A 27323-nucleotide genomic window follows, 5' to 3' on the forward strand; every position below is an offset into this window, starting at 1 on the left:
TTCTAACTAAAGTGGCTCGTGGTGGGTAGTCACGTCCTAGGCCAGCATTTTCTCCTAACAAAGGTCAATTTTTACCTTAACTGAGCCTGTTGTATGTATGTATGTTTTATTTATTTTGCATCTGCAATAACACACCTGATAACATCCCTTTGAAATATCAAAGTAATTTCCTCCCCCACCCAGCCACCCACCCCTCAAAGCACAACCAGGTACCGCAGCCGAGACCACGAATCCCCTCACTGCCTCTGTTATCAAGTTCATTGTTAACTAGTACCTAACTATCCTATACCCGCCTATGTAAATGAAGTATGTGTTTATTTCTTTTGCTTGGAAAGGGATCAGAGGGTGGCAGTTTGTTTTCCGATGGCTCTTCGAGCCAAAGCCTCCAACTGGCGCCACCCCAGGTCCAGGCTCTTCTCAACGTTTGAACCTGGCAACCTCCCACGGGCCCCAGGGTGGCCTGCTAACGCCTGGCTGTCCTGCTCTACTCCCACCATCATGTCCAGGTAGGAGAATCTGGGAATTTCCATGTAAAGTAGGTCATTACCATCTCAGAGGCCTGTTTCCTGACCCCTGTCCAGGGATGCTTCCTTTGGGCCTTTCCTCCTTGAGCCCAGGCCTAAGGAGCTCCTGGAAGGAGGCGGAAGGAACTGAGGAGGAACTAATCTTGGAATCCTTCCCTACGGGGATAAGTGGGATCCCAGGGAGAGGCCGGGCTTCCAATTAACGAAGCTTCCATGCTCCAGGGGACAGAAAAGGGGCTTTGGATTCGGTCCCCAGGGCCTGGTAACCTTTGGCTGCAGTCTGTCACCTCTCTCTGAGGAACCTCTGTTTCCTCAGTCATAAAAGTAAGGTTACAAAAATTGTAGTATTCCTAGTCCAAATCACGGTCATGAGGATTCGAGGAGATCCACGATGTCTTGTGCTGGGCAAGAAGAACGGGAGCTCAGGCCACGGGGATTTCCTTCCTACCCTGTCCCCTTTTCACAGGCTGTCCCTACTCTGTCTGAAAAATTAAACTAGATTGTTATAATACTAGCAACCATAAGAACAAATTCCTTGGGTGGCAGCGCCCTATGCTATTTTACATTTTACCAGCAACTTTGCATTGTCGGTGGCGTTGCCCTCCTTTTAAGCCCAGAAGAGCAGAGGCTCTGAGAGAGGAAGCCTCTCAAGCTTGCCCGCGGTCACCTGCAGAGCCTCGGCTAGCCCGGGAGGCACCTTCTGTAGGAATCAGGAAAGGGTGCTCTTCCACTTGGGTTCAGTCCTGTGGGCACGGGCCTGGCCGGCGGGGCTGCCCGAGGCTGATCCAGTGTCCCCTCACGCCCTTGCCGGGTCACGGTTTGTCACGGTCATGCAGTGCACAGCCTGCGCACCTCTACCCACAGAGCCTGGTTGAAGGCACAGAAATTCAAACCCAGATCTGTCTCGCATTCAGACTGTCAACGTAAGAAATGTCCTGTCTTGCTGTCACACTTGTAACTATTTCCACCAAAATCTTAACAACACTTGGGGCTAAAAGGTCACTTTTAAACATGCTGATGGGCAATACTTTTGGGAAACATATTTAAGGGGAGTTACTTTTCCCATTAGCTTCCATCTTCCCTGTAGCTGTGCTGCTAGGGTCAGGGAGGGCGACAAATGAGGTCACCCATCAAAAAAATAATAAAAGAAAAGAAAATAAATAAAATAAAATAATTAAATAAAAATAAAAATATAGGACAAAGACCCATCAGGGATTCCCTGCCTTATCACTGAGGAAACCAGTACAATTAATATTAATATTAACTAGGATTTTATATGCATATATTCCAGGCCAGATGTTCTGCTGCTTGCTTTGCATACAATGCCTCATTTGGTCTGTTAACCCTAACAGCGATGAGGGGTAGGTTTCATTACTGCTCTTTAAAGATGAGGAAATGGAAGCTCACGGAGGTGACATCAGGAGTTGTGGAGAAATGAACTTCCACCTTGACCTGTCTTCCTTGTAAGCACTTTCCCACTATCTTAAGTTTCCTGGAGATTCCGGTGCAGGCAGTTATAGATTCTGGAAATTAAATGTGCAAATACTCTGCTCATTATATTCTAGTGACTAGCAATAAAACTCTTAAAATCACTATCTACGGACAATCAATAGGGAATTGGTCAACAAACTATGATGTAGCCACACAGTGGGGTCTATGTTCCTAAGAAGGAACTAGGGCAATCTTTACATGGCATATGGAGGAATCGCAAATATGTTTTATTAAATGGAAAAAGCAAAGTGCAGAAATGTGATAGTGCTCTCTTTTTTTTAATGAAGAAGAAATGTAAATATATATATACATATTATATAAATATATGAGATATATAATAGATAGATATAGATAGGCAGATAGATAGATGATAGATATAGACAGATACAATTTTTCACTAACAATCACTGAAACAAATAACCAAAGCAAATACAAATAGTTACCCCCAAAGGGAGCAAGGAAACAGGGTCAAGGGGAAAAGAGTAGAAGCCGGAAGTTTTTGAATATATCTTGTTTTATACGTTTTAGCTTCAGAACTACGTAAGATTATTATCTATGTATCTTAAATCATAAAAGACAAAAATAATCTCTACAAATTATATGCAATCTGAAAAAAAAAAAATCTAGCTACATATCAATGTGTTGGCATAACCACACAGAGAAAATAATTATTTTGAGTGGCTTTAAAATGCGGTCTTTTGACTTTACATGCTTAGTGAGAAATATTCCAAAGAAAAAAATAACCTGCAAGTAAATCTTAAACTAGGTGCAATAAACACATTGCTAGTTCTAACACTGGTGTTATTTTGAAACTATTAGGCATACATTGTAGGCTACAGCAAACAAGCCATTACAGACTGTCTTTAGGAACTAAGATTACCAGCTAAAAGGCAACCAATCCAGGTACAAAGTCAAAGAGGAAATATTCTGCATGTTGAAATTTCAAACAGAAATCACATAAACTTATCATTTGTTTTTCTCTTTTAAAAAATAAACATTTTATAGCTCTGTCCATTGAAAAGGCCTAGAAGTAATTGCAACCCAATGGTAATAAATAGCCTTAATGCCCAGACTCTTGTTTTTAAATATCATTTCCCACTAAAAGGAACAAAAGATTCTTGAAAAACTCCCTTATCCCAAGTCTGGAAATGGTGTGGTACAAGCTGAGCCTGGGAGATCTTGCTGTTGCCAAAAAGCAGGAGAGCTGCCCACGATTAATGGGGTCCTTTCTAAAGGACAAAGAAGCCAATTTAGAGGGGCTCACGCTGGCCTAACATTGAACCAACTGAACATCAAAGTAAGGACTATAATTGATTGATCAAATAAATAAATTTCCTGTAATTCATAGTGTTCTTCACACCAAAACCGAAAAACAAATGAACAAAGCCCATTGGTCACCATTGGCGATGGCTAGGAGACCAGCTCATTATTCTGAAAAATTAATAAAAGAATCAAATATTAGTCAATCCTTCATCATATGAACTGGATATGAGGGTAATCATATTGTTCTTATAAATATTGCAGGTTCTAATGGCAGGAAGAATTACAGAATTAGAAAATTACTATTTTGCAATCAATAGATCCAGACAGCTATCATCAATGAATCCTCAAACCACTAAGAGAAAGGCCGATGGGAAATTTTCTAATTGATGGGTCAGACTTACAGCAGCTGCCCCGCTGTCCCGTAAACCGGACATCCAGTGCTTTCGAAATGATGCCACAGGAATTGCATGGCACAGCTGGTCTGCTTCCGCTGGCACTGCTTGGGCCCACGGGTAGAATTCAAGGGTCTGTGAACTTGTGTGGGGAAAAATACATCTTTATTTTCAGCATCCTCTAGATGCAATTTAGCATTTCCTTCCATTATGAATGGAGGCAACGGCCTATAGGAGCGTAGCACTTCCTGTGACTTTGAAACAATCAAATTCACACATATTTCTATCACATTACAGTTGCTACAAGTATTTTAATTATTTATGTTCAACTCTACTTAGAAATTATTATAGCTATTAAGCTCTCCACTAGATCTTGCCATTAATAAAGGGGCCTATATATCACTCCATTATGAATCTTTTATATTTTGATAACTATATCTTGATATCATTTCTTCCTTGCATAGTCAGTCCCCATGTATTTAATTTTATGCATTTAAAAACATTATTCTGGGAAGGAGGTCTACAGTCTGCATCATTCTACAAGAGGGGTCCACGAAACAAACAAAAATCAAAGTGATGAATCCCTAGGAGAGAGGAATGAGTTTAAAAAAACCACCAAGAGAAAGCCATCAGCCAATCTGCAAAGCCAAACATTCTAAAAAAACAAAGGCGATGTCTTCAAAAAAATAATGGCAACATTAGGAGGTGTAATTCTTGCCGATTAAAGAAGACCTAGTACAGCATGCAGACTTCTGGGTCGTTATTTAAACGCAGCTACTACAGAAAGATATTGCAAAGCAATAAAGGAAATTTGAATGTGAACTGCTAGACGGGATGATGATCATGTTGAGGTTATGTTAAAAAAATAATTGTCTGTTAGAGATACATGCTGAGGTATTTACAGGAGGAATGATAGGGTATCTGGGATTCCCTTTAAAAGGCTCCAGCAACAAAAAACAAATTGGAGGGGAGGGATAGCCCAGGCAAAACTGGGAAACTATTGACAGCAAGTGCCTCAGGGTGATGGGCACACAGGGATGCACTCTACCATTTCCTCTCCGTGTGTGTGCACTTTCCTCGAGAAAACACTGAGAGCAGAGGCTGCCAGGAGAGCCAGGGACTCACTGCAGACAGTTACTGCGGGGAGTGGAACGCAGAGGGATTGTCCACGTCCACGTTCTGTACTGTTTTGAACCTTTCTTCCAAATGCACTTTCACTTGCGTTATGTTTAAAATTTTAAAAATAACAAAAGGCCAATCCTTCCCAAAAGACCCTTGGAATGAGCCCCCAGCCCTGGCCAGCAACTTGACTGTGGTCTCGTGGGAGACCCCGAAGCAGAGGCTCTCGCAAAGCTGTGCTCCGACTCCGGCCTGGCAGAAGCTGCCACATAAGAAATGTGTGTTGTTTCCAACGGAAGCCTTCAGAGGCAATTTGTTATACAGTGATAGGCAAGTGATAAAGGCAGACAGATATAATTTTATATTATTGCATGAAAATTCTCGCAAGTATAAACCTCTAGACTCAGACACGTTTGGTTAAGATGAATCCGTTTTAATTTTCTTCCCTACATTCGATAAGCAAGAAATGCCTCTCCCTCCTCAGAATTCAGTTGCTAATAAGGCAGGAGGAGAATATTTTGTGGAGAATAGCAATAATAACAATAATCACAACATAACAGTAGTTAACGTTCACAGGCTACTTATTCTTTATGCGGTAGTGCTCTAAATACTTTAGATCTCTAAAGTCATCTAACATTTACAAAATCCCTATGCGGCAGATAGCTGGTATTATACCCAGTTTGCAGAGGCAGAAAGTAAACTTCAGAGAGGCTAAGTCAGTTGTCCAAGGTTAGGTACCTTGTCTTACAAGTCACCAAGCATTGCTTCAGGCTACCTCCTAATCTGTTTTCCAAAAGAATCTTGCAGGTGGGTGGAACTGGGGTTCCGACCCAGGTCAGACTCCAAATCCCTTACCTTTTCTACTATATAATGGTGAACTTAACAAACTTATTTATTATAATAATAATAAATACAATTAACATTAATGCATGTTAGGCACCATGCTAAAATGTTCGTGCTTAACATCCAATATCTTACTTTGCTGCCCCAAATCCTTTGATTTAGCTATTGTTCTGCCCACTTTAAAGAGAATGAAAGACAGGCTAAACTAGAGATCTTCACTGTAAATGGCGAAAACGATACTTAGCTCACGGGGTGATAACTGTGTCCCCCAACAATATATGTTGAAATCCTAATCCCCAGTTCATCAGAATGCAACTTTACTTGGAAATAGGGTCACTGTCAATGTAACTAGTTATATAAGGTCATACTGGAGTTTTAATTAGGTAAGATGAAGGTCATACTCAATCTAATAAGACTGGTGTCCTTATAAGAAGACAGACACACACCAACAGGGAGAAAATGACCACATGAAGACAAGCAAAAATTGGAGTTATGCTACCACAAGCCAAGGAATGCCTGGGGCCACCAGAAGCTAAAAGGGGCAAGGAAGGTAAAAGAGATTTCAGAGAAAGCATGGCCACATCCATACCTTGATTTCAGACTTCCAGCTTCCAGAGCTGAGCTGTGACAGAATAAATCTCTCTTGTTCTAAGCCACCTGTATGTGACACTTTGTTATGACAGTGCTAAGAAACTGATACAGGTGGTTTCAATCTTAAATGAAAAGCCATTATATTAAAATGCTGAATAGAGTACAGGCGTATCTCGTTTTACTTCACTTCACTTTACTGTTGCTTTGCAAATACTGTGTTTTATTTTAAAGATTTTTCTAAAATTGATTTTTAGACAGAGAGCAAGGGAGAGGGGGGGAGAGAGAGAGAAACACGAATGTAAGAGCAAAACATCAATCGGCTGCCTCCTGCACGCCCCCTCCTGGGGGTGGAGTCTGCAGCCTGGGCATGTGCTACACAGAACAACACCCAGCCCGCTGAGCCACACTGGCCACGGCTATCCTGCATTCTTTTACAAATTAAAGGTTTGTCGCAACCCTGCATTGAAGCAAGCCTATTGGCACCATCTTTCCAAAAGCATTTCCTTATTGCAGGTCCCTGTGTCCATTTTGGTAATTCTTGCAACATTTCATACTTTTAAATTATTACCTTCGTTATGATGATCTGTGATCAGTGATCTTTGATATTACTATTGTAATAATGACTCCCTGAAAGCTCAGATGATGGTTAGCCTTTTTAGCACTAAGTATTGTTTAGTTAAGGTATATACGTTGTTTTAGACATAATGCTACTGCACGCTTAATAGACTAATTGAGAAACCAAAAAATTCCTGTGGCTTACTTTTTTGTGATATTTGCCTCACTGCAGGGATCTGGAACGGGACCCACAGCATCTCTGAGGTTTGCCTGTATTTACAGCGCTCCACAAAGAGTACTTAAAAAATGTTTCTGTGTGTGAGGAATGCTGATATTGTACCAGGGTATGCAAAGCCACACACTTAAATGAGTGCAGTTTCCTAGGGTGTTTATTTGACTCTGAGATTTTGTGGTATGGTAATTAATTTAACTGGTAGGTAGTTGAAGCATTAAAAACAAGATAGTCAAACACATATTTTTTAAGAGAAAAGAAGAGTTTTGAGGTTGTTACTATTGTTTAAAAGCACGCTTGAGCTACATCCCCAGACTATCAGGAGCACCACTGGCTCCACTCCGTGACTGGGGGAACATCCGTATAAAAATATCAGCAGTCCTGAATTGAGACTTTGGGCTGGTAACTGTGGTTTTCAGCAAACAGGTTGCAAACTCCCAACCTGGTCTGAGAAGAAGGTATAAGTGAGGTCTCAAGGCCGGGAAGAAAATATTTGACAGCAACTCTCCTATCTCCCTGGGACATGGGGCTGGTAGAAGTACCCCAGGCCCTTGTTTAGAGCAGCTCCTTGCCATTCTGGTGAAAATGGCCACATTAAGTCTCCAATGCCGCAGAAACCCGGGGCAAGGGGCAGTCCCTGCTCTTCTCTGATACTGATCAGAACAGCTCATGTGAATGTCTTTGCCTTGGAAGGATGACACTCTGTGGTCATAATGACAGCCTTGGATTGACCCCTAATCCTTGACTTGCTAAGCATTGTCATCTCTTCTCTTTTTTGAGTCTTACCAAGAAACCGTGCTCAATAGAAAGAGAGCCGGTGTTGTAAAATGTGGGTAGTGTTTAGGTGGTGCTTCAGAGCATGTCACAGGCCCGAATGGCCCCACCGCTTCACACGAGGCACTGTAAGTAAGCTCGTGAATCTTGCTGAACCTCAGCTGCCTCTTTTGTAAGATGGAGCTGCTGCTACCTACTCGAATCATTTGTTGAGGGCATTAATTCTGACTTGTGACCATATGTAGGAAGTACCTGGTATATTGCTGGTGTGCAAAAAATGGCTGGTTCTTACCCAACTGATCCCAGTGAGTGATTCTGCAGCTAGAATAACTCTAGGTCAGACAGGGAATGTGATTTGCCTAAGGTCACATTTCTAAGTCTGACTCACTCACTCAGCAACTCTTATGCGCTGGGCACTGTGCTAATAAGATGTGACAACAAATGGGCATTGTCCTTCAGGGAGCTCCCAGAACACTGGTGAAGATCGTGAGGAATTAAAGTCCAACCCAGTATGTGTTCGGTGAAAAATCGTCAAATTACAGATCCTGCTACTTGCTGAGCATGCAGTGAGCACTTGGGAGTTCCCAAGGGCCCGGAAAGGTGGGAGAAGCAAGCACCCCTGCTCTCCTGGCCCTGTAAGGCTTTGTCTGCACCAGGGCTGTCTGTGTGAATTTTGAGCAAAACCTGCCCCAGGGCCTTTCAGTCCCTGACTGAGCTCCCTCTTTGGCCTACTCCTGGCCTATCTGGTCAAACCCTGGCTGGCTCTGCATTGTAAGCATATCCCTGAAGTCTCAGATAGGCCCAGAGTCCATACCAACTCAGGCACGCAGAGCCCTCAGGCCTGCTCAGGGAAGCCATGAAGTATATCAACCCAACCTCCCATTTCCTTCAATATCTGAAATGCTGGGAGCTGGGGCTTCTGGAACCAGCAGTCCAGAGAGTGTAAGAGCTAATTATAATATATATATATATTTACCATTTATATATATATATATTTAGCATTAATTAAATGTAAGCCACTATATATTAATAACCTTAGTCCTTACAGCAAACTTCATTTCAATTTAGAGATACAGAAATGGGCAGAGAGATTAAACAAAGTTAAGAGGGTGGGTTCTCAGGTAGGACTGAGTTCCAATCTGGGCTTTATACTAATGAACACGTGGCTTTGTCATTTAATCACTTGGGCATCAGGTGCTTATCTCATAGGGTCTTTATGAGGATTAAGTGAGCCAAGCTTGTGAAGTGTTTAGCTGCAGCCAGATGCTAAATGCTCAGAGAGTAATTTTGTTACTGTTTTTGTGTCGTTTTATCATTGTGCAGGGTCACACACCTAAGTGGGATTTCAAGTCCCAGCCCATTCTATACCAAACCCCTTCTTGCCCCTAAGCTAAACTATAGGATCGCCTGTAGAAACCAGTCAAGAGCCCCACACGAAGGGGCCACAGGTCCTTCCTAGCCCGTAGGCCAGACCACCTCCCCCTGGCAAGACTCTACCCTTTCCCTGCTACCCCAGAGCTAGGCTTGGGTTTGGGCTCCTGGGTAGCTTCCGTCTGCAGGCACAGGAGCTACAGTGTGCGTTTCCACCTCTACCTCTGCTGGGGTGCCTCCCAACTGAGCTGGCAAAAGACTCCTCCCAAGGTTCATCAGATAACCTCGTCTCCAGGCTTGATGTGTCATCGGGAGAAACAGGGGCCAGAAGCACTACTTTTCTAAGCAAGTCTGGTTCTGTATTTGCCCCGGGGTGGAAGTTGTATTCTTCCCTCGGCCCATTTCTCAGAAGGGAAAGCTGAGGTCCAGAGAGGCCTTCCCGGGTGGCGCCAGGGCTTTGTTAAGGACCACTCCTGGCGGTCACGGTTTAGCGATGGGGTTCAGACACCTATTGGAGTCGGATTTAGCTCCCCACTCTCTGAGCGAACTCAGGCAGGCCCCTCTCGCCTCAGTTTCGTTCTCTCTACAACGGAGACACAAAGCTCAACTATGCATCGCCAAGATCTACAGTTCTCAGCGCAGAGCTTGCCGCTACCCGGCCGCCCCGCTGGGAGCCCTGGGGCCTGGCGGACTACAAGCCCCAGCATGCCTCGGGAAGCCGGATCCAGTGACAGACAGGTGGCTCTGCGAATTGGAGCCCGCCCAGGGAGGCGCTGCGGCGCGTGCGCAGAGGGCAGCGGCGGGTGGGCTGGACGTGGTTGACGCGGCGGAGCGGCGGGCGGTCAGGTAGGGGGTGGGAGGGAGGGTCCGGGACCCGCGGCCCCCGCGGGAGTCGCGGGCCGAGGGCGGCGGCGGGTGGGGCTGCGCCGCGCCGTCCCGCGCGCGAATGGCAGGGCGCGGGGACCGGGTCTCGGCGCCGGGCCGGGGTGGGGGTGGGGCTGAGAGGGGGCCGGCGCGGGAGGGGCTCGACGGGACCGAGCCGTCGGCGGACGAGCCGCTCCGGGCGGGAGCGAGGTCTCGGGGAGCTTCGCGCTGCAGCGTGTTGGGAGGTACGCGGAGATGTGGGGGCCCCGAGGAGACGCGGGGTGCAGCATCTGGGAGGTGGGAGGAGACCTGGAAGCCCTGGAGGGGGTCAGGGTGCAGAATTTCGGATATATGAAGGAAATCTGGGAGACCTGATGACATTTGGGGTGCAGAATCTAAGGAGATTTGAAGGAATCTGGGGGCGCTAGGATTCTAGGGCTGCAAGATCTGAGGTCAGAGGGGGCAGGGTTAGGGGCTCTCCTCACTGATAAGGAGGAAGCATTTTGGGGTGGGGTCTGGGGAAGATTGAGAGGGCCACTTCTTGAGGGAATCAGTGGGAAGCAGTGTCTTGTTTGCAAGAAGGGACCTGGGAGGGTTTGGTGACAACACGTGATGTGGGGGTGGGCAAGGAGGAAGGTGCACGGTTTGAGGGCGCACCTGCCTGATGGAATGGGGGGATCAGACTGAGGGAGGGCAGAAATCTGAGGTGTGGATGGGGGTGTTAGACTGGGATGCAGGGTTGAAAGCCGCAGAGGTGAAAACAGATTAAAGGACCTATGTCAGGGACCTGGGGTACCTGAGTGAGGAATCTGTGAGGCTGCACTGTGGAGCCCTGAAGACTCTGAATTCGGCTGGAAAGTGGATTTGGGGTGGCGATGTCATCCCTGGGCTACAGAATTAAAGTGCCCTGAATAGATTTGCGAGTCAGGGTTACGGGCTGCTGAAGGAATTTCCCCTAAGTCTGCGCGGGAAGCAAAATGAGTTCTGGGGACCCGAGGACCTACAAGTCAGGCATGAAACCCTGAGTGTGTGAAGTTTCGCAGCCTCCAGGGGCTCAGCAGCAAAGTCCTAAATCCTGAAGGAGCCTGACTTCCTCTGTGTGAGGCTGAATCTCCCTCATTCATTAATCAAAGATCCCTTTTCATGAGGCAGCCACGAAACCCCGGCCTGCCCAAAGCGGTAGGATTGGGGAAGAAGAGCGGTCAAAGAGGGCATGTGGCAGGAAACCAGTCAAGGTCATCTCCCTAAGCTTCCTTTGCCTGTCCCTCCAAGCTGAGACGGCACACAGGATGTGAGGCCTCCAGCGAACGAGTGGAACGTGATCTTGGGCCTTATTTTCCTCATCAGTTAAATAAGTAGATTGAATTAATCCTACGTTAGGTCCATGACATCTCCAAGAGGCAGAGGCTCTGTGAATGAAGTGGGAGAGAGACCAGGGGAACGCACGTGTACTGAGCATTTAGTCCTGTGCCAGGTTCTGAAGCGGTGGTTTCTAACTGGGGCCATGTCCCCCAGGGGACATTTGGCAATGTCTAGAGACATTTTTGGTTGTCACATTTGGGGTGTGGGGTACTACTGGCCTCTAGTGGGTAGACACCAGGGATGCAGTTAAACATCCTTCGGTGCACTGGACAGCCCCACAATAAGGTGTTATCTGCCCCAGTGTCAGTAGTGCCAAAGTTGAAGAACCCTGCTGTAGAGTGAGGTACCCTGGATTCAGATCCTGGCTCTGTCGCTTCCTGACTTGGTGATCTTGATCCAGACTTGGTTTTCATAATGGCTCTACTAAGTAGGCTCTACTGTATCCAGTTTTACACACAAGGAAACGAAAGCATAGGAAGTGACTTGTCTAAGGTTCCATAGTTAGGAATGGCAGGGCTAGGCTCATACTCAGATCTCTAACCCTGCATAATCCCCCTTTCCTTGCTTTGTCCTGGCTGGACCTGCTCAGTCTTATATTCTCAACCAATTCCCCTCTAATGAAAGGATAGCCCAGTGAGTATTGCTGAATATCAAATTGCACCCTGCAGGGATAAATCTGTCTAATTAGGTAGGGAGTAGCCCTGGACTTTGTTCTTGATTTGTTCTTACACCAGGACCAGTGGGTTGATAAGGGAAGGAGCTTTAGGTTAGCAGAGAGGATGGGGTATAGGGACTAGAAGGTGAGGTATGGAGGCCACTGGCTTGAAAGAAAATATCTCAGAGCAGGGACTGAGGCTGAAGACAGTCATAACTGTTGTTCTGAATGATCTCTTTCAGGCTTCTTTCCCCTGGGGCAGAAGAGCAGCGTTAGTTCTATCAGCTCCAGGACTAGCTATAACATTGCGGAATCCAGTTCAGGAACATAGTAGGACTGGATTGGAAGGCAAGAGACTTAGCTGGAATATTCACACACACCCTTAAGGACAGTATGTAAAAGAAATTGACTCAGCCTGGGAATCAGAGGCTTGAAGTCCAAAATCCTTCCTCTGCTGCTAATTTCCTAAGTGATCTTGGACAAGTGCTTGCTCTTATCAGCCACAATCTGTTTTTTAATACGAATCGCTACCACTTACCAGGTTTATTATGTGTATTATCTCTGTTAATCCTGTCAGTGGTCTGGCCAATAATCTAGGTGTTACTCCCCATTTCACAGATGAGAAAAGTATTAAGTTAAATGATTCACCAAGGCTAGGTAGTGAATGGCAAAGCAGAGATGCCAGCCCAGTTTTGCCTGACCCCTAACCTGCATTATACTAGTTTCATTAGAAAGCCTTTTCCAACACTCAAGAACCCACACCCGCTTACGTCTGAGAGTGGTTGGTAGTCAAAAGTTTATGAGGCCCTTGAAGTGGATCGTGTCCATGCAGTGACATGCAGCCTCTGTGACGTTCCCTCCACGATGCTTCTGGTCGAACAATCAGATTTAAAAATCAGTCCTCGGTGCATCTACCAGCCTCTCAGCCACACTACCTAGAGCCTAATCAGCTCAGGAGCTGTGACATTTTTTGAGTCGATGTGTTTTTATGGCTGGGAGTGGACATACCTGGATTTGAACTTCAGTTCTATGACTTATCAGCTTTGAGACCTTGGGCAGATTGCTTTCTCTGAGCCTTGGTCTCCTTATTTATAAAGAGGAATAACACTTACTTCAAGTAGTTATGATAAGAAAAAGAGATATGGATAACAGGTATTATGAGAATAAGAGATGTGTATAACAGGTATTGTGAGAATAAAATATGGATAACAGGTGCTTGGCATTCAGTTCAGTAAATGGTAGTTTCATGAAAGGAAGGAAATGCTGCAAGGGAACTAAATGTTGCTTTGCCGAGTTTCAGTGATCCCAAGTGGCCCCCACCAGGCTCCCCAAACTCCTGTCCCCTCTTGTACCTTTCCCAGGATCAGCTTCCTGAACCTTTCATCAAAATTTTATGATTAAATGAACATGTGTTATATGCAGAGAAAGGAATGGAAAGAAATTGGAGTGGGTCAAGATGAGTGGGGTTCCCTTGGGAAAAAAAAAAATTGTTTTTTTCCCCCCCTTGTCCTATTTTCTTTGAGTCATGCTGGCAGAATTGATATTACCCAAATGTTTGTGGGAGATGCAAGGGAAGCTTTCTAGGTCCTTCAGCTTTAGAGGAAGGAGGGAGAACAGACAAGCATTCTTCCAGCAAACTTACTGATGTAACCTGTCCTTGATATATGTTAGCTGTAGCTTCCTTTCCCACAAGCATTTCCTTCTGGGTTTTAAGTGTCCCAGACTGGTACAGCTTTAAGGTCAATCCTATGTTTCCCTATAAGCCCCTAGTTGTTGCATTTATCTTAGCTGTTTGCAAGGTGCCTTAAGTGCCCTAAATAAACTTCAGAATCCTCCCCCACACAGGGCAGGGTGTCAGGTGGGCACCTCACTGACTTCCTTACCAACAGTCCCCTAGTCACTCTCAGGGAGTGACCACTGGTGGCCTGGAGATGGTTATGTACTTGATTACCCTTCCATTCCAACGAAGGAGGGATACGTGCAGTTTCGAAAGCCCTTATGAGAGGAAATGTGATAAGCCTTGCAAAACCCAGTCAAACCAGGGCAGTGTGTCAGGAATAGGACAGACCTTTGTGTCCAGTGAAAAGAAATGCAGTACTGCTTTACATGTTTTTAGTTTTTAGGTGAAGAGCTCTGTTTTTGTCTGCTTTTGCTCAAAATTATACCTCCAGTGTTTTCATTGGGCTCGACTCATAGTAGATACTCAGTGAGGATTTATTTAATTGCTGGAAGTTCTCCAGTTTTGCTCATAGCCTAAGACTCCAAGGGGCTGAATATAGGCATCTAGAAAACTACCCCATGGTGGAAATTAAGCACTGGATGGAGATTTGAAACCTAGGTCATCTCTAATCCTTTGGTTCTGAGATCAGGCAAAACAATCTCCAAGGAAGGCTCAGAATGTTTATTTGCGAAATGTGTGGGTCTCATAGCTTGGGCACGGTCTGCCTGTTGCAAGTGCCTACCCATTTCTTATTGGCTGGGTGGTGGCTACACTGCTGCTACTACTACAAAACTATTATTTACTGCACAGTTAATTGTATACCTTGCTTGGTACTATACTAAGCCCTTTATGCACACAATTTCATTTCCTTTTTGCAGTAACCTTGTAATGAAAACACAGTTTTGAAGCCCCTTTTCTTAGATAAGCTGAGAACTAAAGAGGTTAGGTAACTTGCCCGGTTCTCCACGGTAAGTGGTAGAGCTGGGATTCGAATCTGGAAAGCCGGACTCCTGAGCCCACTGTTCCCAGTTCTGCCATGTGATTAATGCGGTCTTGGTTTCTGGACTCATCTCTGTTACTCTGAGATTACTATCACTACTAACTGTAGCATTCCACATTTAGTCCCTGCAAGAATGAGGTACACAGCTTATTTTCTGAGCGAGAGAAGTTACAGGTTCATTTGCCCAGAAGTTTCAAGAAGGGCTATTTAGTGTCTGCAGTCAGATTCCTTCAAAGCTTACCAATCCTTTTCTTAGTCTTTTTATGTCATGAAAGGAAAGATTCTTCATCTTTTCAAAGTACAGTTTGAAAACTGAATACTCTGTTAACACTAGTACTAGTTATGATTGTTAATGCTGTTCCTGATTGCTATTTGTTGTAATTTTAGGAACAGTCTTTCATTGCACACCTGCCTGTTTCCAGGCTAAGCACTTCATATGCATTATCCCTAGTTGTCACACTAGCTTCTTTATAAAATAAGGAAACATGTTAGTGGGGTTGAATAACTTGCTCACTGTCCCACAGTGTGTAAATGTCAGTGATCATTTGATCCCAGCTCTGTCTGACTTCATGGGTATTGTGTTTGTGTGTGTGTTTGTGTATGTGTGTGGTGGTTTTTTTTCTGCTACTCTGGTCATTTCTGTCATGGACTAGGGGAAGCTGCACGGTGCCAGAAGTGGCTAGATCAGGCTAGGATGTGACTACAAAATTTTCCTGCTTAAGGGGTAGATTCTCATCTGGAGCTGGAGAGCTGGGCCAGCATCACGTGGGGTGTGCAGTATTAGTCATGAGGTCAAAGGAATGTGGCACACTGAGGTGACATGAGGTGAGGGGTCAGGAGTTAACAGTACAAAGTGAACAAGAAACATGTCCACAGTTTCATGAAGGCAGCCAATATTATAAATAGCATGTTGGGGGTTCATTCAGATTGGTTTCAGATTTTGTAGCTGGCATTAAATGGACAGCTAATTTAAAGACCTGGAATGGTGAGACAATTCCTTTTACCTGTCTGGTCTTTTCAGGGAAACTAAATAATAATGGAGTTTCCACCTGAATCATCCTCAGTATGAACAGTAATGACAACACGTACCCTTCTGGAGGAGAGGAGCCTTATCTGTCTATCACGTAGCTCCATTAAGGCTAGGACCCTGAATTCCCAAGTTATAGAAATGGGAGACATGGGTCAGGCTTTTTCCAGGTCTGAGGCTATCTCCATGCCTGATGCTGTAGTGATGGGAGCTCATCTTTCCTTGGCAAAGCATGAACACTATAGGGAAGGAATCCCTAGCTTTGTCTTCTGCCTCAGAGAGCCTAGCAAAGGTGCAAATGGCTGAGATAACTCCGAGGGCAGATGTGCACATAGTAAGTCCATTTTTTAAGGTGGATGGCTTAGCAGGGAGGCAGGCAGGAAGCTTTTTAATTGAAGGAAGTAGTGTGGTATTCCAGAAATGCAGGGGAAGAATTTCTTGGTATTTTTACAAGTTGGCAGGCTTGTTTAATGAGCTGATCTGCAGTGCCAGCTCCGGGAAGCACAGATGTCCCTATGCTTTGTAAGGTAACATGCTCTGGATCCAAACACCAACTGTCGCCCTCAGTCTGTTGTCTCAGATGATGGGAGGACTGGAGCTATTTTATTGGTTTAGAAATTGAGAAGGTTTGCATGGCTCCTGAGTTCAGGTTTCTGTCAGTGTTTCTGTACTATTGCCCAGACCCAGGGCCTCCCAGCACTCAGCATGCATAGTTTCAGATGTTTACAGGAGACCTTACAGGTAGGTGATAGGTGGGCATGTGCTATTTTGCTGAGGCATAAGTTTGAGTTGTAACAGGTTACAAGGCTGCCATGTGGGAGTGGGTCACTCAGCTTATAAATCACATGATGGCAACTACATCTCATAATATTATTGTTCCTTCTTCCTTGTGGGGAAATTATATGCTATAAGGCTGCATTTCCCAGGGCACAGTCTAGAGAACATTTGTTAAGAAGTGTTATATGACAGCTAAAAAGTATTGCTTCAAGTAATGTTGGATCAAACAAAGTTAAAAATATCTGTTCTGCAGGGATCTGCAGGGTTCCAGCTGTGTGGCCTTGAACCAGTCTTCCTGAGCCTTAGTTTCCTCCTCTGTATACTAGGATAATAGTACTGGTACCTACTTCAAAGGGCCATTATGGGGATTAAATGAGATTACATGAAGCATTTAGCATGGTATTGAACACGCAGTAGATACTAGATATATACTATTTCCTGTCCAGTGAAAAAGATACAGGTTTCAGGGCGGTGGGAGTGACATGAGATAAATTGTGCGTGTCTGCTGTGATTTGTCAGATGCAATCGAAAGCCAGATATGGGGGAAATCTGTAACATGTATCTCTGCATTGACTCCCCTTCTTTATGCCTGGAAAGAGAGTTGATGGCATTTGCAAAGCTTTCATCCACTTGCCTCACTGTCCTTAAAACCAAGCTAACCCCTCCTCTTCCTCGATGGTTGAGCATCTGCATGTCATGAAACTGCACAGGTGGCTTGGTAGGATTTGCATTTCAGAAGAGATGAATTTATCCATGCGCCTCACCTTGCTAAATGTACTCATTCTAATTCGGGGTATAAATTGGCAATGGCGTAAGGCTGCAGAGCACTGAGACTCTGGTTCTATTTCACGAGCATATGTGGACTGAGGACGGTGGGAGTACTCATGGCATGTACTGTGTGAAGCCGGGGTGTGCCAGCCTAAAATAAATTGTCCTGGGAAAGCGCTACCATTTTTAAACTCATCTGGGCTCAAGTCTTTGGCTGGCATAGCTCTACCACTTCCCCACCCTCATCTACTCAGTTTATAAACCTTAGTGGCTGTACTTCTGGAATATTGCTCAAATGTGTCTTCTTTCCATGTCCACCGCCTGCTCGCTATGTCAGGCTCCCCAACACTTCTGCCAGTCACTGCATAGCTTCCAAACCAGTTTCTCTGCCCTTTTCCCCACTCTGTTTGAACTTCGCTCATATCAGCTCCAAAACACGCATTGCTTCACTCTGCCCATTAAAATGCCCTTCAAATGGCTCATTTTGGCTGTGAAGACTTCCTATAATCATTCCCCACTTTCCAAACCAGTTAGTATAAACCCCCTGTATTCTTCCAGAATTTTAACCTAAGGATGAGAGGAAAGAAAACAGATTTACTTCAGACCTTTTTGGTGCTGAGTCTTAGCGTTTTATACACTACACTCATCTCACTTAATGCTGACATTAACCTCACGAAGGCAAGAGAGAGAAGAAACAGGCCCAGAGAGGCTATGTGTTCTCTGTTCTCTTTCGAATTCACTAGCTCTGTCCTTCCCCATGCTTTCTAACCTTCGTTAAGACTGCCCTGTGCCTGGAACCCTTTTCCCCCACCTCCGCATATCTGTGCGCCCTTCCAGGTCCCTGTCAAAGCCATCTCCCCTCAGGAAAGTCCTCTTACCCTTCAAATTAGAGTGAAACCCTCTTAGCCTCCATCAAACTTAGTTTATATCTACTTTCTGCCCTGATTACTACTTATCTTTATTTTTGTCTCCTTTCCTAAATTTTGAATATCTGAAGGACAGAACTTGTATCCTGAAAACCTTAGTATCTAGTACAGTACAGGGTACCTAGTCTTAGATGGGCGCATAGGTGAGCAGTTATGAGGATGCATGAATGGAAAATACATGTGTTTTTCTGATCTAATGTTTTGCTAATCATCATCAATTTCTGTTTCTCTGGGTGATTCCTAGGTCCCCAAACGTAACACGATTAAAAAGCCTCCATGCGGTTGCCCACACAGTTCTCTTAATGCTTTTGTCCCTCATTGCCTTGTTTATCTCATGACATATCTCAGGAGCGTCAGTGCTTCTGGGACGCTTTCCCCACAGGTAGAATCTGTTACTGCATCCACTGTGCTCTGGCAGAACTTCCTGTACTTAATTTTTGGATGCCTTTCTCCTAATACAAATCATAAGTCGGAGATAAAATATAAAAATGATCACCAGCATTTATCAAGCTACCACTTGCCAGGTGCTGTACTGAGTGGGTCATATTCATTATGTTATTTAACCCTTCCAAAACCACGTAACGTAGGCACCATTGTTATTTCAGTTTTATAGATGGGTGATGGGGAACTGAGCTTTGGGAGGCTTAGGTTACTTCCTTCAGGTCACACGCCTAAGTAAGTATCAGAGACTGGATGAGTGATTGTAGCTATTCTCTAAGTGTTCCTTGAGTGGGTTAATTTATCGAGGCACTGGAATAATGGGCTCCTTTTTCTCTTTAGCAGAACTTGACCTTGAGGAGCATGACTGGTAAGCTGTTCCGTTCTGGGCTGTGCTAGCAGGACCCTGCAAAGGAAGAGCGATGGCCACGGCAGCAGCGGCAGCTTCTCACTTGAACCTGGATGCCCTCCGGGAGGTGCTGGAATGCCCCATCTGCATGGAGTCCTTCACGGAGGAGCAGCTGCGGCCCAAGCTCCTGCACTGTGGCCACACCATCTGCCGCCAGTGCCTGGAGAAGCTGCTGGCCAGTAGCATCAACGGGGTCCGCTGTCCCTTTTGCAGCAAGATCACCCGCATAACCAGCCTGACGCAGCTGACGGACAACCTGACGGTGCTGAAGATCATCGACACAGCCGGGCTCAGCGAGGCCGTGGGGCTGCTCCTGTGCCGGTCCTGCGGGCGGCGGCTGCCCCGGCAGTTCTGCCGGCCGTGCGGCGTGGTGCTGTGCGAGCCCTGCCGGGAGGCAGACCACAAGCCGCCCGGCCACTGCACGCTCCCGGTGAAAGAGGCGGCCGACGAGCGGCGGCGGGAGTTTGGTGAGAAGTTGGCCCATCTGCGGGAACTGGTGGGGGAGCTGCAGCGGCGGAAGGTCGCCCTGGAAGGTGTGTCCAAGGACCTCCAGGCGAGGTACAAAGCCGTCCTCCAGGAGTACGGGCACGAGGAGCGCAGGGTCCAGGAGGAGCTGGCTCGCTCTCGGAAGTTCTTCACGGGCTCGCTGGCCGAGGCCGAGAAGAGCAACAGCCAAGCCGTGGAGGAGCAGAGCTACCTGCTCAACATCGCCGAGGTGCAGGCGGTGTCCCGCTGCGACTACTTCCTGGCCAAGATCAAGCAGGCAGATGTGGCGCTGCTGGAGGAGACGGCCGACGAGGAGGAGCCCGAGCTCACCGCCAGCCTGCCCCGCGAGCTCACCCTGCAGGACGTGGAGCTCCTCAAGGTCGGCCACGTGGGGCCCCTCCAAATCGGGCAGGTCGTGAAGAAGCCCCGGACAGTCAACATGGAAGATTCCTGGGCCATGGAGGCTGCGGCCTCTGTGGCCTCTGCCTCTGTTACATTTAGAGAGATGGACATGAGCCCGGAGGAGGCGGCTGCCAGCCCCAAGGCCTCGCCTGCTAAGCAGCGGGTTCCCGAGACAGCCGCCAGCATCCAGCAGTGTCTCTTTCTCAAGAAGATGGGTGCCAAGGGCAGCACTCCGGGCATGTTCAACCTGCCAGTCAGCCTCTACGTGACCAGTCAGGGCGAGGTGCTGGTTGCTGACCGTGGCAACTACCGCATCCAAGTCTTCACGCGTAAAGGCTTCCTGAAGGAGATCCGCCGCAGCCCCAGTGGCATCGACAGCTTTGTGCTGAGCTTCCTTGGGGCTGATTTGCCCAACCTCACCCCTCTCTCAGTGGCCATGAACTGCCACGGGCTGATTGGTGTGACTGACAGCTACGACAACTCCCTCAAGGTGTACACCTTGGATGGTCACTGTGTGGCGTGTCACCGGAGCCAGCTGAGCAAGCCCTGGGGCATCACAGCCCTTCCCTCTGGCCAGTTCGTGGTGACCGATGTGGAAGGTGGAAAGCTCTGGTGCTTCACCGTTGACCGAGGAGCGGGGGTGGTCAAGTACAGCTGCCTCTGCAGTGCCGTGCGCCCCAAGTTTGTCACCTGTGATGCCGAGGGCACCGTCTACTTCACCCAGGGCTTGGGCCTCAATTTGGAGAATCGGCAGAATGAGCACCACCTGGAGGGTGGCTTCTCCATCGGCTCTGTGGGCTCGGATGGGCAGCTGGGTCGCCAGATCAGCCACTTCTTCTCAGAGAACGAGGACTTCCGCTGCATCGCGGGCATGTGTGTGGATGCCCGTGGCGACCTCATCGTGGCTGACAGTAGTCGCAAGGAGATTCTGCACTTTCCCAAGGGTGGGGGCTACAGTGTCCTCATTCGAGAGGGGCTTACCTGCCCGGTGGGCATCGCCCTCACTCCTAAGGGACAGCTGCTGGTCTTGGACTGTTGGGATCATTGCATCAAGATTTACAGCTACCACCTGAGAAGATACTCCACCCCTTAGGGAATGAGAAATAGGAGCTTCTTCTGGACTCCAACCAACTTCCCCTCCCTTACTCCTTGGTTGTCAGCGGTACTGTAGAGTAGACCTGGCCTATGTCTCCATCCCAGCTGGCTAGTCCTAGAAATTTAGAAGCTCTTTCAGTTTTTTTATTTGTGTTATTTCCCCCCTAAATTTAGAGCTTTATCAGATGCATTTCCTCAAACAAGATCCATGAGGGGTCAGCTGAAGTCCAATGAGAACTTAGACACTTCCAAGGCTTCAGTGTAGAGCTTCTGCCCTGTGTCTGAAGTTTGCCCTTGTGTTGAATGCACCCTTGTTGATTTTCCTCTCTTGGCTTTGAAGACTCTGGTCTGTTATTTCCCTCTTATTACAGTGTTTCATCTGTGACACCTTCTCTTCAACTCTGCTGCCCTCAGTGGGGGTGCTCCAGTGGGATCTGCTCCGTCTTTCCGTGACATTCGAGACATCATATCCTTGTGGCATGCTGTCCCAGGTCTGATCACCTTCACCAGTGCTACAGCTCATTCATTCAGTGCCACTGAGGGAGATACACAGTCCCTTCGGGAAGCAGTACCTCTGGCCCTGCTCTGGCCCTCTGGGTGTTCTGTGCCATCTCTGATTGGTCTCTAATTGCAGATGTGACAGAATGGATTGACCCTAGTTGGTTGATGTTGAAGACTTTAGTCTGGAAGTTGCTTGCCTTTTAAAGGAGCATACGGATTGGAATTATGCCAAAGCACAGGAAGATGGGAACAGCAAACATAAATGCTAATATTGTCACAGTAAACACTCTTGGATAGTCCCTAGAGCTCGTACCTTTTCATCCCACCTTTCTCCACGGACCTGTGCTGAGAGTTGTGTGTGGAATTGTACCTTATAACATGGGCCAACGCAACAAAGTGGGAACATGGACGCATCGCATTTCATTAGTGAAACAAAATTGTCGGGTCCTTATTCTGTATTTTCCTCAAGTGAGTGTATAATACTGTGTTTCGGGGTTTATTTCCACTCTATCAAGCATTAAATAATTGATAACTGTTTCTTCGTCACTGGTGTTCGTCTTTTAATTAAATATGGGATTTGCGAGGCGAGGAAATGTTACATTGTTTTGGTTCCATGCTGGTTTGCTTTCCTGTCTGACACTGCATTGTTTGTGAGCATTAAGGATCTACCCAGGTCAGAATTCACCGAAAATCTCTATTAGGTAAAGACAATCCCAGTTTTATTCCCACATACACGGTTCCTAACCAGCCCATCCTAAACGGAGCCTTCTGTCACCTGCTGTGTCCTTATAATTACAGTTCACAAAAGGAAGGCTCATGCTTTTAAGACCAGAAGTCGGTGAGGGGATTTGAGACAGTGTCCCTGAGGCTTGGCGTTTACTAAGTTACACATCTTGCTCTTTAGGTGCAGGGCTGATGGCAGGCCAGAGAGCTGTCAGCTTGCTTTCGTGGAAACTGTGCCAAGCTGAGCTGCTCAAAATTGTATTTTTGGTGATGGCCTGTATTGTTTGTTTGTTGTTTTGTGGGGTCTTGTTTTTGTTTTTGTTTTTTGTTTATTTGGCTTCTGTTGGAATCCCTGCCAAAGGACAGGAAAGGAGATAAAATGATGTTGGACTAGTTTGTCTTGTGCTTTTCACCTGAAGAAAAGCCCCATGTTCTGATTATGAAATTGCATCCCATTTGCAAAGATTGTGTACTTGAGAGGAAATTGATCCAATTAAAGGTGCATCACAAATGACTCCACTAGTTTCTCTAGCCACTTGATCTGTGCTGGTGGCCGACAGCAGGAGATCTGTCTTTGCTGTCAGTGGGGGACTTGCTGAGGCAATGACAGTGGCTGAGGCCTTCGGCACTTGGTTTTCAGCAGAGAAATGAATATTACGGGCTGGCTTGCTGTAAACTAGGCCCGGGATCCTCTAGCTTTTGGAAGGAAATGCTGTCACTACTGGCATTCGGCATTTAGGTGTGCCCACCTTCGAACCAGCACTCATGCCTTTGCTCCAGTATGGCAGGTTTCTGCTGGCTCAGAATGGAAACAAGTGTGGTCTCAATGTTTTTCTTTCTTTGATGTGAGTATTTCAGGCTGTGCTTAGTACAATCAACTTTCAATTATCTACCATGTTGACTAAATTGCAGAGTATAACCCCAAGAAACTAACTTCCTCAACAGCAGTTTTTTCTGTTTTTTTAAGCAGCAGTACCCTTATTCAAGTAAAGTCTTAAGTGCAACTCTATATGTAAAATAGATCAGAGAGCAGCTGCTCTGGCCGAAGCAGGTTTGTGGGCCTGGGGAACAGGCTTTGGCAACCCTCGCCTAACCTGTGTGCCACTGCAAAACTGTGAATCTACAGAGCATTTCCTGAAAACCACTGAACTACAGCATTGCTTATTTGCAGTTCCATCTCATTAGCCTTGTGGCCATGGACAAGTCATATAACCTTCCTCTTGTGGAAGATGATGGAAATGATTCCTGCCTCCAACAGGGTGTAAGATGTGAGATCACAGACATGAAAGTTCCAAGTACAGTGCCTGGCATACTCAATGAGTGATAGAAATTACTGTCTTCTTTTATCGAATTGTTCAAAAGAGTGGCATGAAGCTGCCTGACCACTCCAAACAATACCTTCCCTCTTTCCTATTTTACAGATTCCTACTGGGCAATCAGAACCTTTTCTCAGGCACCTTCCCCAGCCACAAGTCTCCAAATAAATCTGATCACCAATTCCTTTTTACAACAGCTCTGCCTATTTCCTGTTTCTAATACTGTATAAGTAACTGTGTTACTGGCCCGTATAGCTGAGCTTTATTGAGGGCTAACTTTAATATCTAGCTACAGGCACATGACATGAGTTCTAATTTAGAGTAAGTCCTCAGTTTTTAATTGGCTGTTACTTACTTGACTTGATGGTTATGGGTCCTCCAGGAACTTGAGTCTCTCTAACACAGCCCCCTTACATTGGATAAATACTCTCAGGCAAGCCCTTTTATAAAGTACATAAAAAAGCTAAAGGCAAGCCTGGCTGGTGTGGCTCAGTGCTTGAGCATCGACCTATGAACCAGGAGGTCACTGTTTGATTCCCTGTCAGGGCACATGCCCCGGTTTCAGGCTCAATCCCCAGTTGGGAACATGCAGGAGGCAGCTGATCAATGACCCATCATTGAGTTTTTCTCCCTCTCCCTTCTCTCTGAAATCACTAAAAACATTAAAAAAAACAAAAAAAAAACACACTAAAGGCAAACAAGTGACATAGATTGGTCAAGGCCCTGCTTTCCTTTATCATTCTGAGTAATTACATAGAATTGAAGGTTTGGGAGCAATGAGTCATTCAGTGTTGACTGAGTACCTACTGTGAGCCAGGCACTGTGCCAAGTTTCAGGAAAGAATAATGATAAACGATGTTATCCATGTGTCTGCTTTCTCATAAATAATTCACAGTCTTTCCTGTCTGAAGTATGTGAAATCTTGTGTTCCATTGCCCTGGACTTCCCCAAAGGCCAGGTATAGGCAATGTCTGAAAGACTGAGGGCCGGGCCATGCCAGTGTATACTCCTGCAGGGGTCACCCACTGAGGGTCGCTTCATTCCAGTCAGCTGGATAAATGGGGGCTGAAGTCTCCCAGTGTTCCTGTGAGTAGGGTGAGTAATGCTTAAATAGTGGTGCCTTTAATGTAGTGCTAATTAATGATTTCTGAAAATTGAAGTGGTACCCAGCTCTGTAGGAGGGAAGTGGAAGGCAGAGCCTAGGAGGAAACTCAGGGCTCTACCTTGCACCTGACCAGGCTGCTGGTTTGCACGCAGGACGTGCAGCCCCTCAAGGGATCACCGGATAAATTACAGATCTGAAACGGGAGGTGCCTGGATGAATTTTACAAACATGGCAGTGATGAGGTAGGAGGCTATTTAGCAAAATACACACTTAAGACTCCAGACCTGTGGCTTCATTTGGTCAATATCATTAATATTCATGGTACCTTGGCTAAGTCTGAAGTTAATGAGGCAGCTCCAGGACTGACAATATGTTCTAGTGGGAAAGGCATTGGACTTGGTCTGGGTCTGAATCACAGCTCTGCCTCTTAACTGGCTGTGTTTCCTCAAGTGATCACCACACACCTGTATCAGTTTCTCTATAAAATAAGCAGGCTGGACTAGACTAGATCATCACTAAAATTCCTTCCGGCTCTATGATTTTAATTTCTTAATCAACTAGAATTATGATTGAGTTTTCCCCCAGTGTTTTTGCATAATTCTTGCTATAACTATCGTGTTTACATGAGAGTGGTAGAAAGACCCTGCCCTTGGTAATCAACCCCACCTTGGTCCACTAGCTTACTCTACCCCAATTAATGCAACCTTAGGTCAATCACTAGCTATTGTCACTCTATGGACCTACAGTTTCCTCACCTGGCAAAATGCAATGAGAGCTTACGTTTTAAAGATTTGTTGCAAGAATTAAAAGATAATGGGATGGTATATGTAAAAGTAATTCAGAAAATGTGACTTCCACTGTAGGGGGCAAAGGCTTCCTTCTCATGGTGAACTGATGTAGATTTTTTAAGCCATTATTTGCCCATGGACTCCTGGTGCAAGAAACTGCTCCCCTCAGCTCCACACTGTGTGCCATTCAAGTGTAGTTCCTGGCTGCACACTGGGCTGACCCTGAGCCTGTGACCCTCCACACCCAGCTGCTTATTAGGCCTCGGATCATGGGAGCAGCATCCTGAGCACTCAGCACAGCCAATGAGGCCTCCTTGCTGCCGGAAAGAGCCAAACCTAGGCCCCGTGTCATATCCAGTCTGTAGAAGGGACTGCTCCCCCAGCCCCAGATGCCAGATGCCACAGTGCTGGAGAAGGCTGCCTTCTTTCGCAGGTCCTTTGGCTATCTGGGGAGTCCCTTCTGATCAAGTGAACGGCAAGGGGAGTTTATAGGCTTTAGAGATGGTGTCTCCACCATATGAGCTGGAAAGCTGCTGCTTTGAAGTCCTCAACTGGGATGTTCCTAATCATGGGTGGGACCCAAGAGTCAGCACATCTGGGCAAACTCCGTGCCGCCTCATTGTGTTGGATGCCCTGGCCGACGGCCTTTCTGCACGTTTCTACAGACTCTTGGGCCATCGCCAGTGACCTGCTCATCTGGTCCAGTTAATGGCCGCAACCCTTCCCTGGTTGCTGCTTTGGGGTAAAGAACTCTGGGAATCACTTGCCTCACAGATACCAAAAACATAACTCAAGATCACCTGCGTCTCGACACAGTAAATCCACAATGAAAGGCTGCAAGAAGACACTCCTCATCCCTTTCAGAGCTCAGACACTACTGGTAGTGACCAAAACATACAGCATTGGGCTCTTGCACAACTTAGGAGGATTTTTCACCACACTCCCTTCCCTTGGACTGCAGGCCTCAAAGAGCGGCATAATAGCTTACTTCAGCAAGTTCAAGTTCACTCACATGAGACTTGGTACCTCTCAGTGATTGAACATTCAGTGTGAACTATAATAGAGATTCCTGCTCCATTTAAAAAAAAATATATATATATATATATATATCTTTATTGATTTTAGAGAGAGAAAGGGAGAGGGAAAGAGAGACATCAATGATGAGAGAGTCATTGATCGGCTGCCTCCTACAGGCCCCTGACTGGGGATCGAGCCTGCCATCAGGACATGTGCCCTGGCTGGGAATCGAACCTCGATCTCCTGGATCCTAGGTTGATGCTCAACCCCTAAGCCATGCCCTGCCGGGCCCTGCTCCATTTTTGACATTTGACTTGCTGACAAGTTTCAAGCCTCACTACTCCCCTTCTTCAGCCCCACTCCTGGGCACACTGATAAGAAAGCCTAGGGCTCTCACCTTTGCAGTCCGAGAGGTTCAACCCTTGCAAGTGCCAACCAGCACGTGGAGACCGCCCCCAAAACCTTCCCCCAGCCATTACATAAGAGCCAAGCCAGTTTCGTCTCCCTGCTCTCTCAGGCCATTCTTGGATTCCTGCCCTCCCCAGAAAGCTTTGTTATGTGAGTGATACATCTTTTTATATCCTCTTGGTGTCTGTGTGGTATTATTAGTTTCATCATCTGACCACATGTTAGGTGGGAGCCCTTCTCACTACTTCAGTGACAACTGTTTAAACATCAAGAACAACTTCCTAATATGATAAATGAAAACTGTGTGAATTTAATTTCTGAGCAACCTCATGAATAAAATCCTGTTTTTATGAAATGGCATTTAATATTTACACTTAAAAA

The 27323-nt window shown here is 46.2% G+C and overlaps 2 protein-coding genes across 9 annotated transcripts in view; one reads left to right on the top strand and one right to left on the bottom strand.

Moving 5' to 3' along the window:
* The window catches only part of ASTN2 (astrotactin 2), a 694556-nt gene that overhangs the window by 157926 nt on the left and 509307 nt on the right, over positions 1 to 27323 (bottom strand). The gene's annotated exons all lie outside the window — the stretch shown is intronic.
* Positions 9945 to 22122, top strand: TRIM32 (tripartite motif containing 32). Of its 5 annotated transcripts, none has more exons than XM_081151363.1 (2): positions 9945 to 10001; positions 19035 to 22122. In XM_081151363.1, exon 2 carries the CDS (start codon positions 19115 to 19117, stop codon positions 21080 to 21082), a length of 1968 nt encoding a protein of 655 aa, XP_081007489.1. In that variant the 5' UTR covers positions 9945 to 10001; positions 19035 to 19114; the 3' UTR covers positions 21083 to 22122. The 5 variants fall into 5 exon arrangements, with proteins under 5 accessions (XP_081007489.1, XP_081007491.1, XP_081007488.1 ...); XM_081151365.1 differs by having other exon boundaries at positions 19038 to 22122; XM_081151362.1 differs by lacking the exon at positions 9945 to 10001 and adding an exon at positions 10172 to 10264.

Source organism: Miniopterus schreibersii (genome assembly GCF_964146895.1).
Source record: "Miniopterus schreibersii genome assembly, chromosome: 11".
NCBI lineage: Eukaryota > Metazoa > Chordata > Mammalia > Chiroptera > Miniopteridae > Miniopterus > Miniopterus schreibersii.